The sequence below is a fragment of the Ictalurus furcatus genome, chromosome 5, assembly GCF_023375685.1.
Source record: "Ictalurus furcatus strain D&B chromosome 5, Billie_1.0, whole genome shotgun sequence".
Taxonomy (NCBI): Eukaryota; Metazoa; Chordata; class Actinopteri; order Siluriformes; family Ictaluridae; genus Ictalurus; species Ictalurus furcatus.
This window is the reverse complement of record NC_071259.1, coordinates 28,327,476-28,349,511: the sequence shown is the minus strand read 5'-3', so window position 1 is coordinate 28,349,511 and position 22,036 is coordinate 28,327,476. Positions and strand designations below refer to the sequence as shown.

Here is a 22,036-nt window from a genome sequence, read left to right as displayed (position 1 = left end):
CTGTTTCGGTTTCGTGTCGCTGGTAGTCGCCCTAGAGCATTCAGTCGATAGCTAGTCAAATGTCGATATCAGTACAAGTGCAGTATAAAATATCACGTGAACATTAATAATTGTTTATATTGAAATATAAGCTCTTATACTGGTCATGACTGCCATTCATGTTTGATAGATCAATAACAGTTGATCATGTTTTGAGTCTTAGACTGATCCATATCTCTGCTGGTTATCAATGATGATAATAACATACTCACACATCTTACACAGCATTAGTCAAACCAAGATGATCTTGTCCCCCTTGAAAATGCAATGCACTGAGATCCAACTTCATATTTCCTAGATTGTTTCCTCATTAGTTATGCAAAACATCGTTGCTTTAGTTAAAACATGAGGAGTCAGGAGTCCTGTATGAATACATCCATGAAGAGAGTTTGGATAGAATGAGCCAATATGTAGCTGAAAGACTTTATGTATTTTGGTTGTTCTGTGTTGTCCAGGTTCCTCCTACCTCCAAAAAACATGACGGTAAGTGGATCGGCTATGATAAATTGCACCATGTTTATAACGGTCATGTTTTGAATCTTAGACTGATCCTTATTTCAGCTGTTTCAAGCGAATCAGTATGATAATAACATACTCACACATTTTACACAGCGTTGGTCAAGCTAAGATGTTCCTGTCCTTCTGAAAATGCAATGCACTGATATTTAACTTTGTAGTTCTTATAATGTTTTCTCATTAATTATGGGAACATTCTTCCTTTACTTAAAACATGAGAGGTCAGGAGTCCTGTATGGCGTATATGAATCCATCCATGAAGACACGTTGGATAAAATTAATATGTAGCTTAAAATGTTATGTATTTTGGGTTGTCTGGTAAATGAAAGTAAGTGGATCTGCTATCATAAATTGCCCATATGTGTAAATGATTGAAAATGGTGCACTGTGATGGACTTTCATTCCATCCAGGATGTAGCCCTATGTTCTCTGGGATAACACACTTACCAAATGCGAGTATTTTGGGTATTATTTATTAATACTGGAAGCATGTAATTTAGACCATCAAAAATAAATGATGTAGAATTCTAAATGGTTGAATATGTTGTTTTATTGACCAAAAACATGGAACAATTTTATGCTCATAAAGGAATGCAAGGATATATGAATATTTCAATATGCTAAATTGAAATGCCCCCATGGCCGTGGTCATGCTGAACTTATCGACTCTACATCATTTAAGGCTCATCATTTTCGACAGGGCGTCCTGTGCCAACAGCACAGTCTCCTAAGAGGGACAGAATAGCTGTTTAAAGTCAAGTCACATCCATATTTGTCTAATTGTCAAATGGTATATGGGACAACAAGTTGAAAAATAATCCTGTTACAAACCGTGATGGACTCATATTGTTGCAGTATCTGCCCCAATTCTTCCTGTACATTTTTAGCAAGCAATTCAGGAATGACAGCATCTAAGATCCAAATACATCAATGTCAACAGATATATGCAAAGTATATTTGAAGTATCTTTATTGTGCTTTGATATGTTAAGTTAAGCATAATATAAAGAAATGTACTTTCTCATTGACATGCAACTGAAAGCGTAATTCAACAACAGTGCATATACAGACAGGTGACAAATTAAAAGAAAAAGCCTGTAGCTCTGTTATGCATTTAGCTGGCATGGTTTGGATATACTTGCATTGAACTGTTACTGCAAATCAACACAAAATCCTATCATTATCCTATAATGAAGGGCATGAAGGCTCACTGAATGGTAAATCATATTTTATGGCCTTCATAGTAACCAGATCTCAACCCAGTTGAATACCTACAGGAGATTTTGGACTGACATGTTAGATAGTGCTCTCCACCACCATCATCAAAACATGAACATATGAGGTAATATCTTTTGGAATAATGGTGCTCAATGATACACTACAGTTCCAGAGACTTGTACACTATACCAAGGTGCACTGGAGCTGAAGCTGAACAGAAAACTAAGTGTCATGTCCATGCTGGAATCAATGTCGAACTACAGCTCCCAGAATACAGTGTGGTCTACAAACGTGGCTGCCAAGGACTATAGCCATCACAGACAATCTCACTATCACCCGACTACTGATTGCACTCATCCAGACTCTACTACACATGTTCACTATATAAGCATCATCAGTGCACTCTTACTTTGTGATGTATATGCTCTGTGTTGTTTTTCACCAGTCTTTACCAAGCCTTTGATTTGTGATTGCTATTCTGGTTTTTGCTCTTGCGTCATGTAGTTTATGCTGTTTGTTTATTCCCTGACCTGACCTTTGCCTGCACCTTGACTCTGTATTTGGATGACTTTTTTCTCTTGATTGCTTTGATTATTAAAGACTTGTCTACCTGCACTTGCATACAGTGCCTGCATTCCTGACACTAAGACACTTTGTTAGTTTTTCCTTTAATTTGTCACTCATCTGTATATACAGTTATTTTTACTGTACCTAAACATATTTATTCTAAATTAGTTACCTCTTATTTCAACAAGCAAATATACCTTTACTTCACTGATCTTTTTAATACATGATCCATTTTTAACCAAAGTAGCAACTTAGCATGTTTTTGCACTTACCATGTTGGACTAGTTGCTTCAGTAGATGGCAAAAGTTCTCTGTGACCTTTGGGTAATCTGAATGGTGTCTTCGAGCGGCCATGATGTGATAAACACCATTTATTTCATCTGGTACATGGAGAAGCTGTAAAGCAGCAGTCTCTGAGGTGGACAGATACGGAGAATGTCTTTGAGAATGTATAGAATATTTTAATTAGTTTGTTGGACATGGCTTTGGCTATGAAATCACTACCTGACATCTAGAGCACTAAGTAGAATGACATGCCACTATAATTCAGACTGGACAATGTCAATCAATTTACATATGTCATTAGCACTTAGTTATTAAATAGATCACAGGATCTCTGACCTGACGTTGTGATTAAGCCGGCCATAGCGACAAACACATGGTTCACTATAGCAGCTTCATTTGGATGACTTTTGAGTTGATGAATCAAGAGACAAGTAGCCTTCTCAATATCTTTCTCTTCATGTAGTGCTATATAGATAAAAACGAAAGTGAAAGAAAATTCTGCTTTAGTGCTGACCAGTGTTGGGTAAGTTACTCAAAAAAGGTAATCCACTACAGATTACTAATTACTACTTTAAAATTGCAATGTGATTACATTACTGATTACTGCATGTAAAAAGTAATCAGATTACTAATTACTTTATTTTCAAGTTACTTTCAAAACCTATCAAACCTACAAAAATACACTACAAAAAAGTTGGATTTATTGTAAAACTTGACTCGGGTGTTGCCACTGTTTGTAGGACTACCAGACCGATAAAATATATAACTTTTCTAACTAGGCTAGTTTGGTGTTGCTAGACAAGGGGAGGCACAACTAAGTTATGGGTTGAGCTGCTACAGTACCATGTAAAATATATTATCTTTCTTTATGCTCTGCTCATATCATGTTCATGTAAACTGGAACTGTAGTAACAATCCACTCCAAGTGGAGAATTATTCAGGCTAAAGAAAAAATCTTCGTGGCTACAGCCCCGAAGGCCCAGGCCAGGTTATGCCCCGGCACTCGTGCCAAATGTGATTTATTTTAAAAATGCATTTTACTTAATATTGTTTTCTTAACATTCATTTTTAATGCAAATAACGTAATTTTATTGACATCAGTAACTGTAATCAAATTACATAAATTTGTACTTTGTAACGTGTTATACCCAACTCTAGTGCTGACATATTTTATGTTTATGCAGTAGAAATGAAGGTGTGTCCTTGGCTCGTATACTTGAACTGCATTATTTTACCTTGATTAATCAGAAACTGTAGTGCAGCACACAAGCATTCTGTCACAACTGCATCTTGCATATGCATCTCACTCACAATGCACAATGTCTCAACAGCATCTGGAAATGATTCTGGAGCACCATAGCCTTAAGAGAACAGATGAACTGAAGTTAACTTTTCATACTAATACGTATAATAAAAATCACAGCAGTACTCTATTAGCAAGCCTTAAAATCTTTTTAACCATGAAGTCCTTTGGTCAGGCTTAATTTATTGGTGATTTAACTGTTATTACAATGACCTTTTTCCAGTGTACACTGTATGATTTTGCAGCAAGGGATGATGATATCCTTCTCATGTGGGTAGTCCTTTAATGTATTCAATACATGATGAACACTGCCCAGTTTCACAATCAGTTCACAGGCCTCCTCTAGCAAAGAACAAGCATATCAGTCTTAAAACAAAGCTGTAGAAATTGCAACAATAATTATCTAATAATATCTAAAAATACCTAATTAACAAATGGTGAAATTTCAAATGTTCTACTATATATTGTTCTGAAAACTACAGATTTCCCTGAACTGAAATGTGTTTCTCTTTTGTATGTATCTCAACAGCAAGTAAAGTTATAGCATTTTAATCTGATTTCTCCCAAAAGTTAAAAGGAGAAAGACTTCATTCTGACTGCTTCACTGGACCATACATTTTGACAGCCAGTAACTGATTACAAACTGAATTGATTAAGCTTATGTTCATTTCATATCAAACAGCTTGATCAAATTGTGACATTCACGATGTGAGGAAATCACACGTAGCTAGCAAGGTTTTAGACATCTTTAGGCAGACTGACTGATTTTACTACTACACTGATTAAACTGGCTCCTTACCCAGTGTGATCTTTGCAGGAAACTAGCCTAGGCAAGATTAAAAAGTAAACAAACACTTTTCCATGTTGTTTTGATGAATTATATTTATGATTTCTTTAAGTTGATCTGTCAAAATATGTTATAGGCATACTCAATGTTTTGTCTTTTTTGGCTGTTTGCCAGAATTCAGACACAGGGATATCCAACAGGGTTTCCCAAATCACCACACAACTACATGAGGAGATTTCATAGAATCCATACTGCAGTGAATGAATACAGACATTTACAGTAGAGGTGGGGACATCAAATACACACCATTCATTGAAATGAGTAAGAGCACTTGAAAGGCATTGGCTAGCAGATCTGTGTTCTTTGGATTGTTCTGCACAGCTTTCAGGACACAGGAAATAACATTTTCTCCTCACAGGCAACAGTCCTCGCCAATATATTGTCCTAAAATACAACTCCAATTCCAAAAAAGTAAGTGAATTGGGGTTGTAACAGGACAAGCTGTTCATTAAGGAACATATATATAGATGACTAACCTGCAGTTAGAAGGAGTTGTATGAGCTGGAATGATTTCAGCTGAATGCAAGCTGACTCAGAGTGGCTCAGCATAGCAGAAGTCACAGCCTCTACCACATCACCAATTCTGCTCATGGCTATTATATAAAGAATGCACTCTTAATGCATTAAATTATAGAAGTTATATTCATATCCATACTCTTAGTATTCTTTCTTTAAATATAACAAAAAAATCAAGTGAGAAGATATACCCTTTCTTTCCTCCTTCAGTAGGTATGACAGAACAGAAAGCTGAATGGCCTCCACATCTGTATAAGTCATCATAAAATCTATAATATAGAACAATCACTGTAAGTGAGGAATAAAGCTCCTGGGGTCATGCTTTAAGGAAATAATCAACGACAGGATGGTGTAATGATGTTACACTCTCAAGTTGATTACTGTCCCATAACAGCATGTCCCATAGTGTTTTATTCCTTTTATACCACATCAACTGTACTGTGGTACTATGCATTTTACGTTTTATCCATTTATAGATACATTTAATGTTGTGGAACAAGTTAGTTCCTGTAATCACTTTGTTGTTGCAAGTATAAACAGTAATTTCTACACCACCCTCTCTCTCTTTTTATTCTCTTAAAGCTAATAAAAAGACAAAAAAAAAAGTAGTTTATCCCATAACCACAAAACTGCACAGTTTAAATGCTTGAAGACGTTCCGAAAGACGTTTTTGTAGTAACGACACTTTTATATTATTATTATTATTATTTTTTTTTAATTTCCCCCCTAATTTTAATCTTGGCCAATTCCCACCCACAAGTTAGGTCTCCCCTGTCATTCAACAGCTAGCAACTGTGGAGGGTGAGGGTGAAGTCACATGCTTCTCCCGAGACACATCAAGCCAGCCTTCTGCATGCTTGAGCTCACAGATGCCAAAGATTGGCTAATGTCACAGTAATTGACAGGGGAGAGATAGTATGACACTCCTCCCTCCCCACCAAGCATGGCCAATTTTGTTCTCTTGGACTCCCTTCCATGGAAGGCTGTGGCACTGTCAGGATTGGAACTTATGATCTCTTAAGAGCAATTGCACTACTCAGGAGCCCCGTGAAAACAAGTTTCTTAATAAAAGTATTACAAGTCACAATGGTGCAAGTCACTATGAATGTGGTGTTACTCATGGAAACAATAACATATTAGAATGAATACATTAATGTATTATATCTTTAATTTGACTTTACTATTGTCTAAGCATGAAGACAGCTTTCTAAATTAGCGTAGGATGTGAAATTGGGGAGATGTTTCTAAGTTAGAGTACATACCCAAAACACTGTCAATCCCTTCATGGAATGGTGGCCCAGTGACTCCTTGAGGAAGAGTCCGCGTAATTGTATGTGGTGAAGAACCACAGAGAATCAGACTTTGTTTCACAACAGCTTCATTTGCCAGCACCCTGTATTAACAGAAAACTCAACTATTCTTGTGTCAATTTTCACTGAAAAATCATTAAATTAATGCATTATATATTGCATCTGTTCTGTACAAGAGGGTGAAGTTAAAAACTTTGTGTTTAACTTTGACACATACGAATATGTAAAATCACTGTAAGTAATATCTTGAGCAGATGTTTTTTTTTTTTTTTAAACATGTGGGTACACCTTTTTAAGCTATGGATTTAAACTGACCAGACATTGGCTCTATTTTTCGGATTGTGGCTTAACATCCTGGTGAGGAGCTTGCGAAAGTCTTTGCATATGATAAGATCCAAAGGACTGAGATCTTGTCTCAGTTGACTCAACTGTAACAAAGAGGCCTCCTCCTGTGAAATGCAGAATTAGTAATGATCTATTGTGAAACTGTTTATTACTAAGGCAAAGCTAGCATGAGACCAAGAAACACCACAGCAAAACATTTCAAACATTTATAAATCCTCGAATCTATTTGAAATTCAAGTTATTTCATTTCAAAATGCTGACCTTTGTTGGAAAGAAGAAAAGAAGCATCACTTTTCAGTGAATAGAGAATTATGCAAATGTCTTACAAACTGAGACAGAAACTACTGTCATTTATTATTTGACAGTATATTTGACAAAAGACAAATAAGAGAGTAATGTACATTCAGTATGTGACATATCAGCATATCCAGGAGGACACAGCCGAGTGACCAAACGTCAGACTTGTCACTCCACTGGAGCAACATCACGCTCTCCGGGGCCATCCAGCACTTCTCACCTAGAAAGACAGATTAACAGTTATGCATGTCAGCATGTCACAGTTTACAATCTCCCTAGAGCACTGTAAGGTAGTCGAATCAGTGATTAAATATATCTAAACTCAATTACAGTCCAATGCCTTTGTGAGAAGCGGCACGACCTGGTAACCTCGAGAACAGTCATTTACTTTTGTCCACTAGATGGCACTGCATATCTCAAGCAGTGGTTCATATCCATTTCTAAAAAAACGAATGAGGAGACTTTTTTCCACTGAATGAACATTCAGATTACTGGTGATGAGGTCATATATTTAAGTACACAACTGCCTGGCTCCTTTTTGGTTCAAGAGCACTGCTTCCTATCAATACATATAAGTTTCAGTGCCTTTTTTGAGAGCATGTTGGCATCAGTAATCAAGACAGAACGTGGAATCCTTAAATGTCAACAAAACTGCAGTACATGCTATAATTTTGTTATAGAACTGCCACCATTTGGGGATAAGCAACATAATTAAATGATCACTTAAAACATCGTAATGTGTATTGAGTATTGTGAACGTCTTGTTATCGTAATCACGAGATTCTGTCACATTGTTACTGAGTGCTTTTACAGTTGTGTACAATGCAGGTTAAACGTACTCTCTTTGATTCTTATATCAACCTTTGTACGATCTTGTGTGATAGTTGCTGTTCCAAAATCACATATGCGAAAGACAGAGTCACTGCTCATCAAAATGTTGGATGGTTTCAGATTTCTAAAAGTTACACACAAAGCAGATCTTTCACGCCACAATTTTAACAATCAATATAATCAACTATAGTGGAGGCTATATAAAAGATATGCAGGTGTAGTAAAGATATAAGATGATGTAATTTGTAAATACATCTATTAACCTGTGTAAAATGTTTCTGTTGTGGAGGTAGACCAATGCATCCACCATTTGTCCCAAGAACATCTGTAAGTACTATACAAAGTATGCATTTCTAGAATAAATACCACAGACATTGAGAAGATAAAAAAAAAGCCAATTGGCTAAATTGCTATACACCTGGCTGATATAATTCTTTTAGCTAGTGAATTAATACAGATGATATAGATGATACCTTGTCTTCAAACTTCTCCTTTTGCTCCCTTTGAGACGAGATGACTATTTTGAGGGTGGTCATATAAGGACAGTCCATTACCATTGAAAGCATGGACGATGTTATCTATGATGAATGACTTGTCTTAAATAATCTGTCGTATATTAATCAAACTATATATGCGAACAGAAACAACAACAAAAATACTTAAAGACAAAACAAACTTGCATTTCTGTGAGCAAATTCACAAGGTCTTACGTGTTTATCCCACAATATGAATAACTCTCTGTATCTGACAATGTTTGGGTGATTCACATTGATGAGACACAAAGCCTAGGAACAGCACACACAAACACAGCTAACTCATTACAAATCAAAGCAAAAAATATAACCAAAATTATTTGTTACACAATCTTTGGTATAGGGATAGTAGTTAAGTTAAGTTGAATTAGTTGGTTGTCTACCTCCTGTAGGCTTCGATTGGCTCTAGTTTCATCCAAACATTCCACCTAAAAAAGTAATTCTGAAATTATTCAGGCTCACGAATAGCTAAAACTAAACTAACTAGTGTTCTTTAATACCTTCTTCAATGTGTATTCCAAGCCAGAATTTCTTTCTTCTACAAAAAAGGTGATACCAAAGGAGCCTGGACACATCACATCTACAACCTGTAAACAGATGGACAAATGAGCCACTAGCCAGTTACCTTTTCAAACTTGTTACATGGTTACAATACTTTTAACAAAAAAAAAAAAACCCAAAACAAACAAAAACAAAAAAAGCATTCTTTCATAAAATAAAACAAACACGTCCCCGAATAACTTTACCACATAATTTTCCATAGTAGGAAAAATTTTGAGCTCTATAGCTAAGTCTTTCAGCTCTACATTCGTGAGGAGACGGTTGTGTGGATGTTTTGTGTGTGTGTGTGTGTGTGTTTGTTTTTGAGCGCTTGGAGACCTCGAACATGCCGGCACACAACTGCGCATGCGCTGTGCATCCTCGCGCGCGGTCATCTCATTATTTACTCCAAAATGAAATAATCGTGTTTTATGATGTTGCAGCATATTGCTTAACATAAAACACACAGGCCAAGGTCGCCGAATCCCTATTTTGTAAACCGCTTCCTCAATTCCTCTCAGTCTTGTCTGGCTTGACATGAAAAAGTCCAAGATTTCAAACTCAGTCTCGGTTTCACTTTAGTCTAATCTAAAACATGAAGCGGTCAGATAGTAAGTTAGTCAGATAGTGAGGACACAGAGGAAACAATGGAATCAGAAGGGAACGAAGCAGCTCCATTATTGGCGAGTAAAAAGAATAAACAGAAAAATATAAGGTATCTCTCTCTCTCTCTCTCTTTCTCTCTCTCTCTCTTGTATTTTCTCTATTTTCTCCACTTTGTCTAACCAAACTCTATGATTGCATATAGCCTTCAGTTTATAAATTTATAGACAATTGTTTAAACTGGTTTGCTCTGCACATCTGTAGCCCCGAACAGGCCTGTCTCTATTGTCCTTTTTTTTTTTTTTTTTTTTTACAAATTGTTTATTGTTCTATGTATACAATATCCTGAGTATTTATTGTCCTCTGTATTTATTGCTCTACTACATTTTTATATGTTGCATCTGGTCCAGAAGAAACAACATTTTGCTCCAGTATGTACGACTTATATGGTGGAGTGACAAATAAAATAATAAACAAACAAACAAACTAACTAACTAACTTGATTTTTAACTAACGCTACTATTTTCACAGTGTGTGACTTATTTTATACTTCTCTATTGTATAGCTCTGATATCCTGTTTATTTGTAGGGGACATTTAATGTTTAACAATTTGTGTTGCAACCTTGTTTTCCAATAGAAACCACTGGCTTTTTGTTGCGGCCTTTTCGGCTGTTTTGGGCAATTTCATTTTTGGATATGCCATGGTATTTCCGTCCGCTGTGATCCCACAGCTTCAGGTGGAGAAAGATATAAATCTGCACATGGATGTTCATCAGATTTCCTGGTTTGGGGTAAGAGCAGCTTGTTTGTTTCTCACTAAATATCACCTCATCCTAAACTGTTTGAGAATGAATCTATAAGCAATGTAAATGAAGGGATATGATGTGAAATCTGGTACAGTTTCTTATCTTCTCTCAATGTTTTTCTCCTGATTTAAACGCCAGTTCTAACCAAAATTCAGAAATTTTATATGTGTTTGTGTACCTGTCCAATGAATTTGACTCTGATTCTGTTCTATTTGTTGAATAGTCTGTTTTTGCGATTGGAGCTATAGTAGGAGGGTTGAGTGCCATGGTGATGAATGACAGAATTGGAAGGAAACACACCATCATGATATCCGTAATTCCCTCCACGGCAGGGTTTGTCATGATGGTGGCAGCGCATAAAGTGTGGTTGCTTCTCCTTGGCAGACTGCTCACAGGCATCGCTGGTGGCATTACAGCCAGCTCCATTCCTGTAGGTATATTCCCAGGCATAGTAAATCAGATTTCATGTCTCAAATTCCTTGTTTTTTTTTTTTTTAAAAACCCAAAAAACCAAAACCAAACAAAAGAAAAACAGACGTTCCATGTTGAATTCTCACATACAGTGCCTTACATTAGTCTTAAACCATTGTGATAGAGCTTGAGCATTTTATCCAGGATGACTGGGCAAAATATGAGAATTTATACATGCTAAGGAAATAGAGAAAGAGAACCTGAAGGTATAACTGCAATCAAAGGTGGTTCTACGTAAGTATTACTAAGTACTACTAAAGTATTGACCCAAGGGAGGGAACTTATGCAATAAGTAAATATCTGATTTTTTTTTTTTGTTTAATTAATCTTTGTACACCTTTAATTTAGAAACATAATGTAAACATTTTATTTTTTATGGCTCTTTTTTATTGCACTACAGCAAAAGTAAATGTACTTTAATCATAAAAACTCAAATCTAACTCGCATATTACAATAAATCTGCAAATAAATTGATACACTTCCATTCTCTTTGTGTGTGTGATCAGCACATAATTCCAAAAGTAGAATGACACACTGAATTTTAATTAACACCTTTATTCTGGGTGTATTTTTTAGCATAGGCCTTCATTATGCTTTACTATCGCAGGTCTACGTGTCAGAGATTTCACATCCAGGTGTTAGAGGAGCCCTAGGATCTGGTCCACAGATAATGGCTGTGTTTGGAAGTCTGGCACTCTATCTTTTGGGTAAGGCACACACTTTCTGCCTTTTCTCATTCACTCATGTTGTGCAGAGTTATCTTTGTTGTTAGCAACTCATCTGAGGTGTTCGTTCTGAAGACACCCAGTTAAATTCACGCTGTACGTTTTAATTTAGAAATCCATCTGGCCATGAAGATTTAGATGTGTATGGGAATTTAAAGAGAAATCCGTGGCATGTAAAAAAGCTACACTATCTATGTGTGATTTCCTTTCTTCTCCCACAGGCTTGGTTCTGCCATGGCGATGGCTGGCTGTAGCTGGGGAAGTTCCTGTTTTGGTTATGCTATTCCTCCTGTGCTTCATGCCAAACTCCCCACGTTACCTCATCACCAACGACAAACGAGACGAGGCCTCCAGAGCCCTCAAATGGCTCAGGGGCCCTGATTCAAACTACATTGCTGAACTTAATCAAATTGAGCGCAGTGTCAATTCACAGGTAAAAACAAACAGCAGCATTACACTTGCATGGTTAATCTATGGAACAAGACTTTTTGTATCAAAAAGCCCAAAGCTAACAACACTATAAGGAGATTTTTTTAATGAACTTACTGCATAATGCAACTGGTTGATCGTGGTTCAGATGTAAAGCCAGCAAAGTAGTACACAGCTCGAACTGAGCATTTGAAAACCACTGTAGCTCAATGGAACTGTGTATGAAAAAACCTGGCTGTAGTTTAGCATCTCCAGTTTTCTAAAAACAAAACAAAACAAAACAGCGGCTTCTGTAATAGATCCTCTGCTGTAGCTTGTTGTGGCCAGTCACATGCATTTCTGTAAACATAGCTCACGGAGAAAGATTTTACAGATGTTTATAGATTTTTTATTTTCCTCTCTGGTCTGATTAGTGAAGTGATGTCATGCCTTGTTTAAAGCCATATACCAATCATGGTTAAAAGGCATCTATTGTCACCATTTAGTCATATTCATTATTCAGACCTTTGGAATTTATGTAGATCAATGAATTTTATGCAGCTATACTTGTTAAAATGTTTTGCCGCATACCACTGGCATAGCATAACTGCTCCAATGTAACCTTTCCAACAGGTTAAAATACAGTGGTCAGATTTCAGGAGTCCTTTCATGTACAAGCCAATCTTGATCTCTATGCTTATGAGATTCCTGCAGCAGATGACAGGTATTACACCCATCTTGGTTTATCTTCAGCCTATTTTTGAGAAAACATCCATTTCATTGGTGAGTGGCTTCGAACATGTATTGAATCAGTGTTGAGTGTTGTCTGTTCGTGTGAATTTGCTGAGGAATTTGTGTAAGTCTGTCACATTAAATCTTTTAATGTTTATCTAGGCACCCAAGTTTGATGCAGCAATAGTAGGAGTTGTTAGACTGCTGTCTGTTGCAATCGCAGCCGCTTTAATGGACAAAGCTGGCAGGAAAGCTCTGCTTTACACATCAGGTTTGTGTTACAGAACAAGTTTGAGTTCTGTTGAATATTTTGTTGGATGCTTAGTACTTACCATAGTTTTGCAGTTGCTGTGGAAGTCAGTTATAATAAAGTTAGTAAAACATGATAGTAACTTTCCAAAATGATAAACTGTGCACTTAATCTTTTCAGCATTTATAATGTATCTGGCCACACTGACAATGACCATATACACCCACAAAACATCGTGTGATACTGGGAACATTACTGCTGAGGTCCCATTGACTGGAGATGCATATGGAGCCATGGCAGGCCATGCCATAAGCTCCAGCACACTTATCCCCCTCATCAGCATCATGTTTATAATATTTGGTAAGTGCTCAATTTAAAGTTATCCATGTATTCTTTAGTTTATAAAAAACGATTGCGCAATAGAGGTGAAACAGTTTAATAAAGAGTATGCCAATCATACAACCCAATATCAGGTTTTATATTATTAAAAGACTTGTGGTATATTTCAAGCAACACACATAGAATCATTCATGTAATATCATCATTTTAAACCTAAACCAGTGTAACGTAATGTTAACAGCATACCAATTAATGCAAAGGTCCTGTTGAATTTTAAATTCTTACTAGGCAGAAGATGTGGATTAACTTTCTACAATCCCAATTCCGAAAAAGTTGGGACAGTATAGAAAATGCAAAAAAAAAGAAACAAACAAAAAAGTGTCATTTGAAAATTCTATTCACCCTGTACTATATTGAAAACACGTTATTAACACAGTATTTGATGTTTACTTTGTGAATTTAATTCATTTTTGAAAATATACACTCATTTCAAATCTGATGACTGCAACACACTTCAAAAAAGTTGGGACGGTCGACTGCTTAACAGTGAGTAACATCACCATTTCTTTTAATAACACGTATTAAGCGTTTGGGCGCTGAGTGAAGACACCAGTTCATCCATTATGCATTTCTTCAGCTGCTCAACTATTCATAATACGCCACACATTCTCAATCAGAGACGGCAGGCAGGCAATGCTACCACCCGCACTCTCTGCTTATGCAACCATTCACTTGTAATCCAGGCATAATGTGGTTTGGCGTTGTCCTGCTAGAAAACACAGGGATGTCCCTGGAAAAAAAACGACATCTGGATGGCAGCATATGTTACTCCAAAATGTGTACATATCTTTCTGCATTAATGCTGCCCTCACAGATGTGCAAGTTACCCATGCCATGGGCACTGACACACCCCTATACCATGATAGATGCTGGCTTTTGGACCTGGTGCTTATAACAGCTTGGATGGTCCTTTTTCTCTTTGGCCTGAAAAACACTGGGTTTGTATAGTAAAGCCTTAACTTGCATCTATGGATGCAGCGGCGAATAGTGTTGAGTGACAAAGACTTACCAAAGTATTCCCGAGCCGATGTCAGGATATCCATTACAGACTCATGACGGTTTTTATGGCAGTGACGTCTGAGGGATCGGAGATCACGCACATTCAGAAGCGTTTTTTGGCCTTGCCCTTTACGCACCAAGATTTAACTGGATTCCTTGAATCTTTTAATTATATTGTGCACTGTAGAAGGTAAAATGCCCAAAATCCTACCAATATGTCTTTGGGGAATGTTGTTCTCAAATTGTTTGATTATTCGCTGATACATCTGTTGGCAGATTGGTGAGCCTCGACCCATCCTTGCTCTTGAAGGACTAGGCTTTTTTTGTAGGCTCCTTATATACTATGATTAGAGGATTGCCTCACCTGTTTCACATCAGCTTCTTATTTCAACTCGTCACATTAGTCCTAAATTGCCCCTGTCCAAACTTTTTTGGAATGTGTTGCATACGTCAATTTCAAGGTAAACGTTTCTCTTCAAAAAACTATGCAGTTGATTAGGTAAAACATCAAATACCTTGTTTTATACATTTTTTGTTTAAATTTACAAGGTGCATTTACAAATCACTCCTCTTTGTTTTTATTAGCATTTTCCATGCTGTCCCAACTTGTTCAGAATTGGGGTTGTATAACAACACCTCTGACAGTAGCTCCGTCTGCAAGGTTTATGTTAATCCACTTGTTCTAATACATTTATTTAGCATATTTGGAAGGAGTCTCCAATGTTAGTACTTTGTAATAGTCAGAGGTAAAGCTGATACAGGAGAGTCTTTTGGACGTTGTGCATTTATGTCACAACAATAAAAAAGCTGTCATTTTTGTCTTATTAACTTCACAAGAGAAGCAAAGAAAGGCTGGTGAGGGAACGACAGTTCACAACTGTCATAATGCAAGTGAAAACAGTAACTTGTTTTAAAGATGTTTCAGATGTTAAATGTAACTAGTAACACATTAAAAAATCTGATGAAATAGAAATGGTCAGCATTAAGAAACTGCTGTGGTATAAGAGGAACGAAACACCTCAGGATGTGCTGTTATAAATAAGGAAAATATTCCACTTTCTACTGGTGACAGTTACAAGACCCAATTCTGAAAAAAGTTGGGACAGTAAGGAAAATGCAAAAAAACAAAAAAGACTCATTTGAAAATTCAGTTCATCCTGTACTATATTGAAAAGACATCACTGACACATTCTGTTGTGACTGTTTACCATTGTAACATCACGTTTTCTTTTAATAACATTTATTGAGCATTTGGGCACTGAAGACACCAGTTGGTTAAGTTTAGCAAACATCATTTTCCCCCATTCATCCATTATGCATTTCTTCAGCTGCTCAACTGTACAGGGTCTTCGTTGTTTTATTTTGCGCTTCATAATGCACCACATATTCTCAATCAGAGACAGGTCAGGACTGCAGGCAGGCCATACTAGCACCTGCACTCTCTGATTACACAACCATGTACTTTTAATGCTGGCAAAACGTGGTTTGGCGTTGTCCTGCTGGAAAATGCAGGGAAGTCCCTGGAAAAAAAAACGACATCTGGATGGCAGCATATATTGCTCCAAAATGTGTACATATCTTTCTACATTAATGCTGCCCTAACAGATGTGCAAGTTAACCATGTCATGGGCACTGACACACTCCCATACCATGATAGACGCTGGCTTTTGGACCTGATGCTTGGATTGTCCTTTTCCTCTTTGGCTCGTAGAACACAATGGCTGTTTTGTCCAAAAAGTATTTAAAATGTTGACTTGAATATGATTCCACCGTGCTACTGTCCATTTCAGATGAGACTGAGCCCAGAGAAGTCAGTGGTGCTTCTGGACAGTGTTGATGTATGACTTCTGCTTTGCATAGTAAAACCTTAACTTGCATCTGTGGATGCAGCGGCGAATGGCGTTGTCTGACAAAAGTTTTCCAAAGTATTCCTGAGCCCATGTCAGGATATCCATTACAGACACATGACGATTTTTAAGATAGTGACGTCTGAGGAATCGGAGATCACACACATTCAGAAGTGGTTTTTGGCCTTTCCTTTATGCACAGAGATTTAACCAGATTATTTGAATCTTTTAATTATATTGTGCTCTTTAGAAGGTGAAATGCCAAAAATCCTTCCAATTTGTCTTTGGTTATTCACTGATACATCTGTTGGCAGATTTGTGAACCTCGACCCATCCTTGCTCTTGAAGAACTAGGCCTTTTTTGTAGGCTCCTTATATACTATGATTAGACGATTACCTCACCTGTTTCACACTGTTTCACCTATTTCAATTTGTCACTAAATCGCTATTAGTCCTAAATTGCCCCGTGCCAACTTTTTTGGAACATGTTGCAATTTCAAAATAAATGTTTATCTTCAAAAATTATACAGTTGATTAGGTAAAACATTAAATACCTTGTGTTTATACGTTTTTTGTTTAAATACAAGTCAAAGTACATTTTCAAATCACTCCTCTTTGTTTTTTATTAGCATACAATCCCAACTTTTTCGGAATTGGGGTTGTATTTTACTATAACAGCACAGGCCATCGTGTATTGATCCTTACTTAGTAATTGTTAAATTAATATATCGTAAGAAATGTTGACAAAGTAAGTTATCACGTATTCATTGATATTTGCTTACATGTTAACTAAATACACCTGTACTGACAAATATTTATTTATATCCATGGCTAACAGTAAATCCAGATAAATTAGCAAAACTTAAAATACAGCATGTTGATACTACTGAACATCGGTCTCCAGGCGTAAATATTGGATGTTGCTTTCAATTTTGCTTCTCAATTTTGAATCATGTCAGTTAACAAGTTTTTGCTCATGTTGATCATTTTACTCAGTGATGGTATGAACACTTTCTTCGTTTCATCATTTGGAAGTACGATATAAACTATAATGTAACTATACTTTATAGTTTAACATCTAACACTGGACTACTTATTGGAAGGTCATGAATTGAAATCCCAGCACAGGCAACCTTAAGGCCCTTAACCCTTAACTGCTCAGTTATATAAATGAGATAAATGTAAATTGCCTGGATAAGGGCATCTGCCAAATGCTGTAAATGTAAAATATAAGTTATTTTTAGTTATGTTAGTTTATGTGCAGAAACATAGATTGTATTTTTTGATGATGGCTACCACATTCCCAGGCTACCACATTCCTCACTTTCTGAATAAGCATAATTTCTCTGTCTGGGGTGGCCTTTCTGAAACAGCCAGCTTCCACAATTTGTCTTGATCAAGTTTCATTTTGATGAATGTAGACATCAGCATTTATCCATATGTTTAATTCTAGTTCCTGCTTTTGAATGGAGGAGAAATTTTTTTAATTCTAGTGATGGATAGCCAACACTTTATATTATTTTATTAGTCATACTGCTGATGTGTTTTCAGATTGCGCTTGAAGCTTTACTGAAAAGAATGTGTACAGGAATTGGTTTGTACAGCAGCTTCCTAATTTCTTTTCAGTCAATGTAAAGTGCAAGGTTTATATGATTAGCTTGGAAGGAAAAGCTTTGCCAGGTCTGTCATGTAGTTCTTTTTTAAGATTATTGCTCTTCTGTCTTGTTCTTTCCTCTTTCCTACAAACCTGACCCTGAACTTTGTAGCCAAAAAGCAAATGGCTGTGAATAAAGTTCTTGAACTTGAAGAATAAATTATAGTATGCACGCAAAGTGAAGATAATTACAAAAAACATATACATAACATTTACCTTATGTGTCCTTTTTTAACCTACCATTATCATGCAGTTTTTCAGATTCTTTTAATCCTCTAATGGATTCTTGCATTTCCGTGCAATAAAGGTGTTGTATAAATAAGGAATAAAACTTTATGTGGCATGCTGTTTTTGGAAAACAATCAACAACAGGGTTGAGGATAAGTTTTCAATAACAGCTTGTCCCAAAGTATTTTATTCCTCTCATACCTCAGCAATTTTCAAAGAATTATACATTTGTTATTTATTAAAGATGACACATCTTACTTTTTTTGTGTATAGAGGGTGTCCCAAAAGTCTCAATACATAGGGGAAATTAACATTTTTTAGCAAAATGTAACTTTATTTACAAAACATCCTCTACATGATTTAAATTTCCTTTTAAAAACCCATGGAGTCATCTCTCTGACTCACGATGAACTCGTGTTAACACATATGTTCAAACCTCTGCTAATTGCAAGTCCATCGCAACCTTACGACGGCTTCCTGATCCAGACATGAGAATGATTTTAGTACATTCTTTTTTTTTTTGGTCAATATCATTCTTAAAGGCTATATGAAATAAAAAATATATAATGTAAACTAAGCATGAAAAATTTTGGAAAACATTTTGCCTAAAAAGTGTTAATTTCTTGTATGTACGGAGACTTTTGGGACACCTGTAGTTACATTCATTGTTGTAAAACATCCACAAAACAATTTATTTCCTGTTATCCTGTTATTATTGTTTTATTTTCTGAGCAGGATATGCAATGGGCTGGGGTCCTATCACATGGCTACTGATGGCAGAGATTCTGCCAACTGCAGCACGCGGCGTTGCTTCAGGCATGTGTGTGGTAGTCAGCTGGGCCACTGCTTTTATGCTGACACAACTCTTCATGCACGTAGTGGTAAATTCCATGGCACTTTTTTTATGGTTAATGAAGCATTAAGCAGGAAAATTAAAACGACTAAATTTAATGATTTTGCATCATGTATTACATAAAAACTATGTAAACCTCCATTTTTATATAGGATTGCAATGCAGGCTAATTTGATATAAGGTCAAATGACGGATTGGAAATTTCTCAATTCCACTAGACTGTTGCAATCACTCAGTGTGAAACATTCCAAAAAGTAGAACAGATGATAATTTGTGCTTTTACGTAATGTGTCACAGTTTGTACTTTCCACTATTGTGCAAAGAATAGGATAAAGTTCCCCCTTTGCACTTTTTTTCTCCCTTGCAGGAGGCATATGGACTTTTTGCACCCTTTCTGTTCTTCTGTGTAATCTGCGTGCTGAACATCATATTCACAGCCAAATGTGTGCCTGAAACAAAAGGGAGAACACTGGAGGAAATTGAGAACTATTTCAGAACTGGACGCACCTTCACCATTGCTGAGAGTTAATCCTACTGCAATCAGGGAAACTTGAAAAAGAATTTACACTTATGGAATTTCGAGTTATGGTTCCCAAGGAAAATTTACAGGCTAGTGTTCTGTACGAATAAATATACCATTTATATATGACTGATTCTAGCTGAGAAAATATGCATTGTTCGCTGATGAAGCAATCCAAACCACTTCTACTTTTATTAATGCTGTGGGTTTGGTTGAACTGTTCGGTACGCTCGGAACGAAACACACATTGCACAAGATACTGAAAACCAATGAATAAGCGGTTATTCTGACCACAGTCATACTCATGGGTGTGTCAATTGTAAGTAAGAAGTTTTGATTTCACTATTTATTTGGATGGCATTTCTTAGGTTATGTAAGAAATCAAATAAATCTTGTGAACTCCAAACTGACTTTTTACTTATAAAAAACTTCCTTATTAAACGATGACCAGAAATGGGTCCTTTGTAATTAATTAATTATTTTATTTTTTAAACAACTGATACTGTCTTATGAGACACACAAGTGTACAAATTTAAAATGCTATTTTATATATTAATCTATGAATCTCAAATTAGCTTCAAATCATTAGGTCTCATAAAAGCTTAAAATTATTTGGTAAGATCTTAGCAGGTGACAATATTTCGAATAAATAAAAATTTCTCATAATGGGATTATTACGTAACAAAAATATATACTCATCAAATGGTTTCAGGTAACTTGCTAGAATTGGAATTTTACTTCGTGAACATGGACAAAAGGAGTGATATACACAATGAAACCTCCTAGTGCAGTTATATTATATATAAGCACTCTTGGAACACCAACTATCCAATAAGATCAGTGATCTAACTGTTGTATAAGTTTTATTTTGATTTACTAAAATATTACATTTCACCAAGAGTGTTGAATGACACATGTAGACACACTGGTAAACATTTCATTTCCACATTTTAATGAAAATTTAAAAGGAGGCCATGCTTCCCCTGTAGTCTTAAAGCAATTGCCTGAGGCGCAAATTTAAATGCTTGTAAGAAGTGGGCTTCAGGAAAAACTACTTTCAAGGTAACAAGGTCAGTGTTTTTATTTTTATTAAATTTTTTTTTATCATAGAATTAGCAAACAAATGAAACTAACATCAGTGGTAATGGCATGAGAACATTAAAGACTTTTTTTTTAAATGATTTACTTACTTACTTACAATTAATAATTTACTTTCATATTATAATTTGGATAAAAGGGTTGCACTTTCAAAAGTCATGAAGCATCAAAATATCATTGAAAATAAGGTAGGAAGAATAAGGAAGCATTTCATAAGGAAGTTTTTCTTCCTATGATTTTCTGGAAATTCAGATGATGCAACTTCCTGTTGAATATGTCACAATATTTAGAAAATTTTCTAGGGGTGAATGTGTTCAAGTAACAGGGTTGAGTGAATGTTGCCGGACATTAAAATGCATGTTTTTCATCAGCAAAGCTGATGTTTCTTTGTTTTCCAGCATCAGAAATTCTTTGTTTCTTATCATTTTTAAACCATTAACATTAACTTTTTCTCTGTTCTTTTGCTGAGACAAGGTTCTCAGCAAAAGAACAGGGAAAAAGTTAATGTTAATGCTTTATTTGTGAATTGTAGCGCTATGTGCTGCACTGTATGTTTTGCTATATACAAGACCATTGAATTTCTACTCACTACATATTTATGAGTAATAAAGCAGCTATCTTTTATTTACATTTATACTTATATTTCATAACAAACTTGAAGAAAATACATTTTAGGGTTAGAACTGACCCTAGACCCTAAATCAGCATTAATACAGACAATTAAGAAAATTGCATCACCAATATGCGTGTACTGTCCATTATCTGAGTTTGTCATAAGAGACACAATATCCTCTTCGTCAGAAGATGGCACCCATGTGTACTGTGAATGAAGCTTCAAGTATTTTCAATGGAGCAACAATTTTTTTTTTAATCAAACTTACATCTGGTTTTTAACTTTCTGTACTTTACCTGAGTTTTTAGTTCACCTAATACTTTTGACTTTTACTTACTACTGTCTCCTTTCCCCTTTCTACATTAAAAAACTACTGTACATTGCTACATTTTTGTATAATCATATACATGGAAAATGATCTTTTAGCATCAGACAGCTTGAAGGAGATTCTAAATTGCTAAATCTAAAATTTAATAGATGTGACAGCATGAACGAGACCTACTAACCATCACTGTAAACTGCTGTTGTGTACACTTTGTATTTATCAAGGCATTTTGTTTTGTGACAACTAACTAATGGTGTTCAGCTAGTTGTATGGTCAGAGTTATTATCATACTAGCTAATGTTAAAAAGATTGGGAATAAAGCAGTTTTTTCATTAGCCTTAGTTAATGTTTTCCTATA

General features: G+C 35.9%; 2 protein-coding genes across 10 annotated transcripts; one reads left to right on the top strand and one right to left on the bottom strand.

Moving 5' to 3' along the window:
* Window positions 1-118: 118 nt before the first annotated feature.
* Window positions 119-9,643, bottom strand: LOC128608128 (serine/threonine kinase-like domain-containing protein STKLD1). 9 transcript variants are annotated; one of them, XM_053625595.1, is made up of 18 exons: window positions 9,353-9,392; window positions 9,107-9,193; window positions 8,990-9,034; window positions 8,784-8,858; window positions 8,547-8,651; window positions 8,337-8,407; window positions 8,082-8,197; window positions 7,347-7,462; window positions 6,916-7,049; window positions 6,553-6,683; window positions 5,482-5,559; window positions 5,251-5,388; window positions 4,141-4,269; window positions 3,860-3,985; window positions 2,961-3,089; window positions 2,612-2,752; window positions 1,387-1,466; window positions 119-1,282 (listed from the first exon to the last, which is right to left on the bottom strand). In XM_053625595.1, exons 1-18 carry the CDS (start codon window positions 9,365-9,367, stop codon window positions 1,229-1,231), a joined length of 1,770 nt encoding a protein of 589 aa, XP_053481570.1. In that variant the 5' UTR covers window positions 9,368-9,392; the 3' UTR covers window positions 119-1,228. The 9 variants fall into 9 exon arrangements, 8 of the variants coding, with proteins under 8 accessions (XP_053481570.1, XP_053481571.1, XP_053481576.1 ...); XM_053625596.1 differs by having other exon boundaries at window positions 5,251-5,367; XM_053625601.1 differs by lacking the exon at window positions 8,784-8,858 and having other exon boundaries at window positions 8,547-8,698; window positions 9,353-9,398.
* Window positions 9,644-9,770: 127 nt separating this feature from the next.
* Window positions 9,771-20,048, top strand: LOC128608130 (solute carrier family 2, facilitated glucose transporter member 6). Its single transcript, XM_053625604.1, has 10 exons — window positions 9,771-9,861; window positions 10,388-10,541; window positions 10,780-10,986; window positions 11,635-11,734; window positions 11,974-12,185; window positions 12,794-12,943; window positions 13,055-13,163; window positions 13,323-13,502; window positions 19,005-19,150; window positions 19,490-20,048. Exons 1-10 carry the CDS (start codon window positions 9,794-9,796, stop codon window positions 19,649-19,651), a joined length of 1,488 nt encoding a protein of 495 aa, XP_053481579.1. The 5' UTR covers window positions 9,771-9,793; the 3' UTR covers window positions 19,652-20,048.
* Window positions 20,049-22,036: the final 1,988 nt, after the last annotated feature.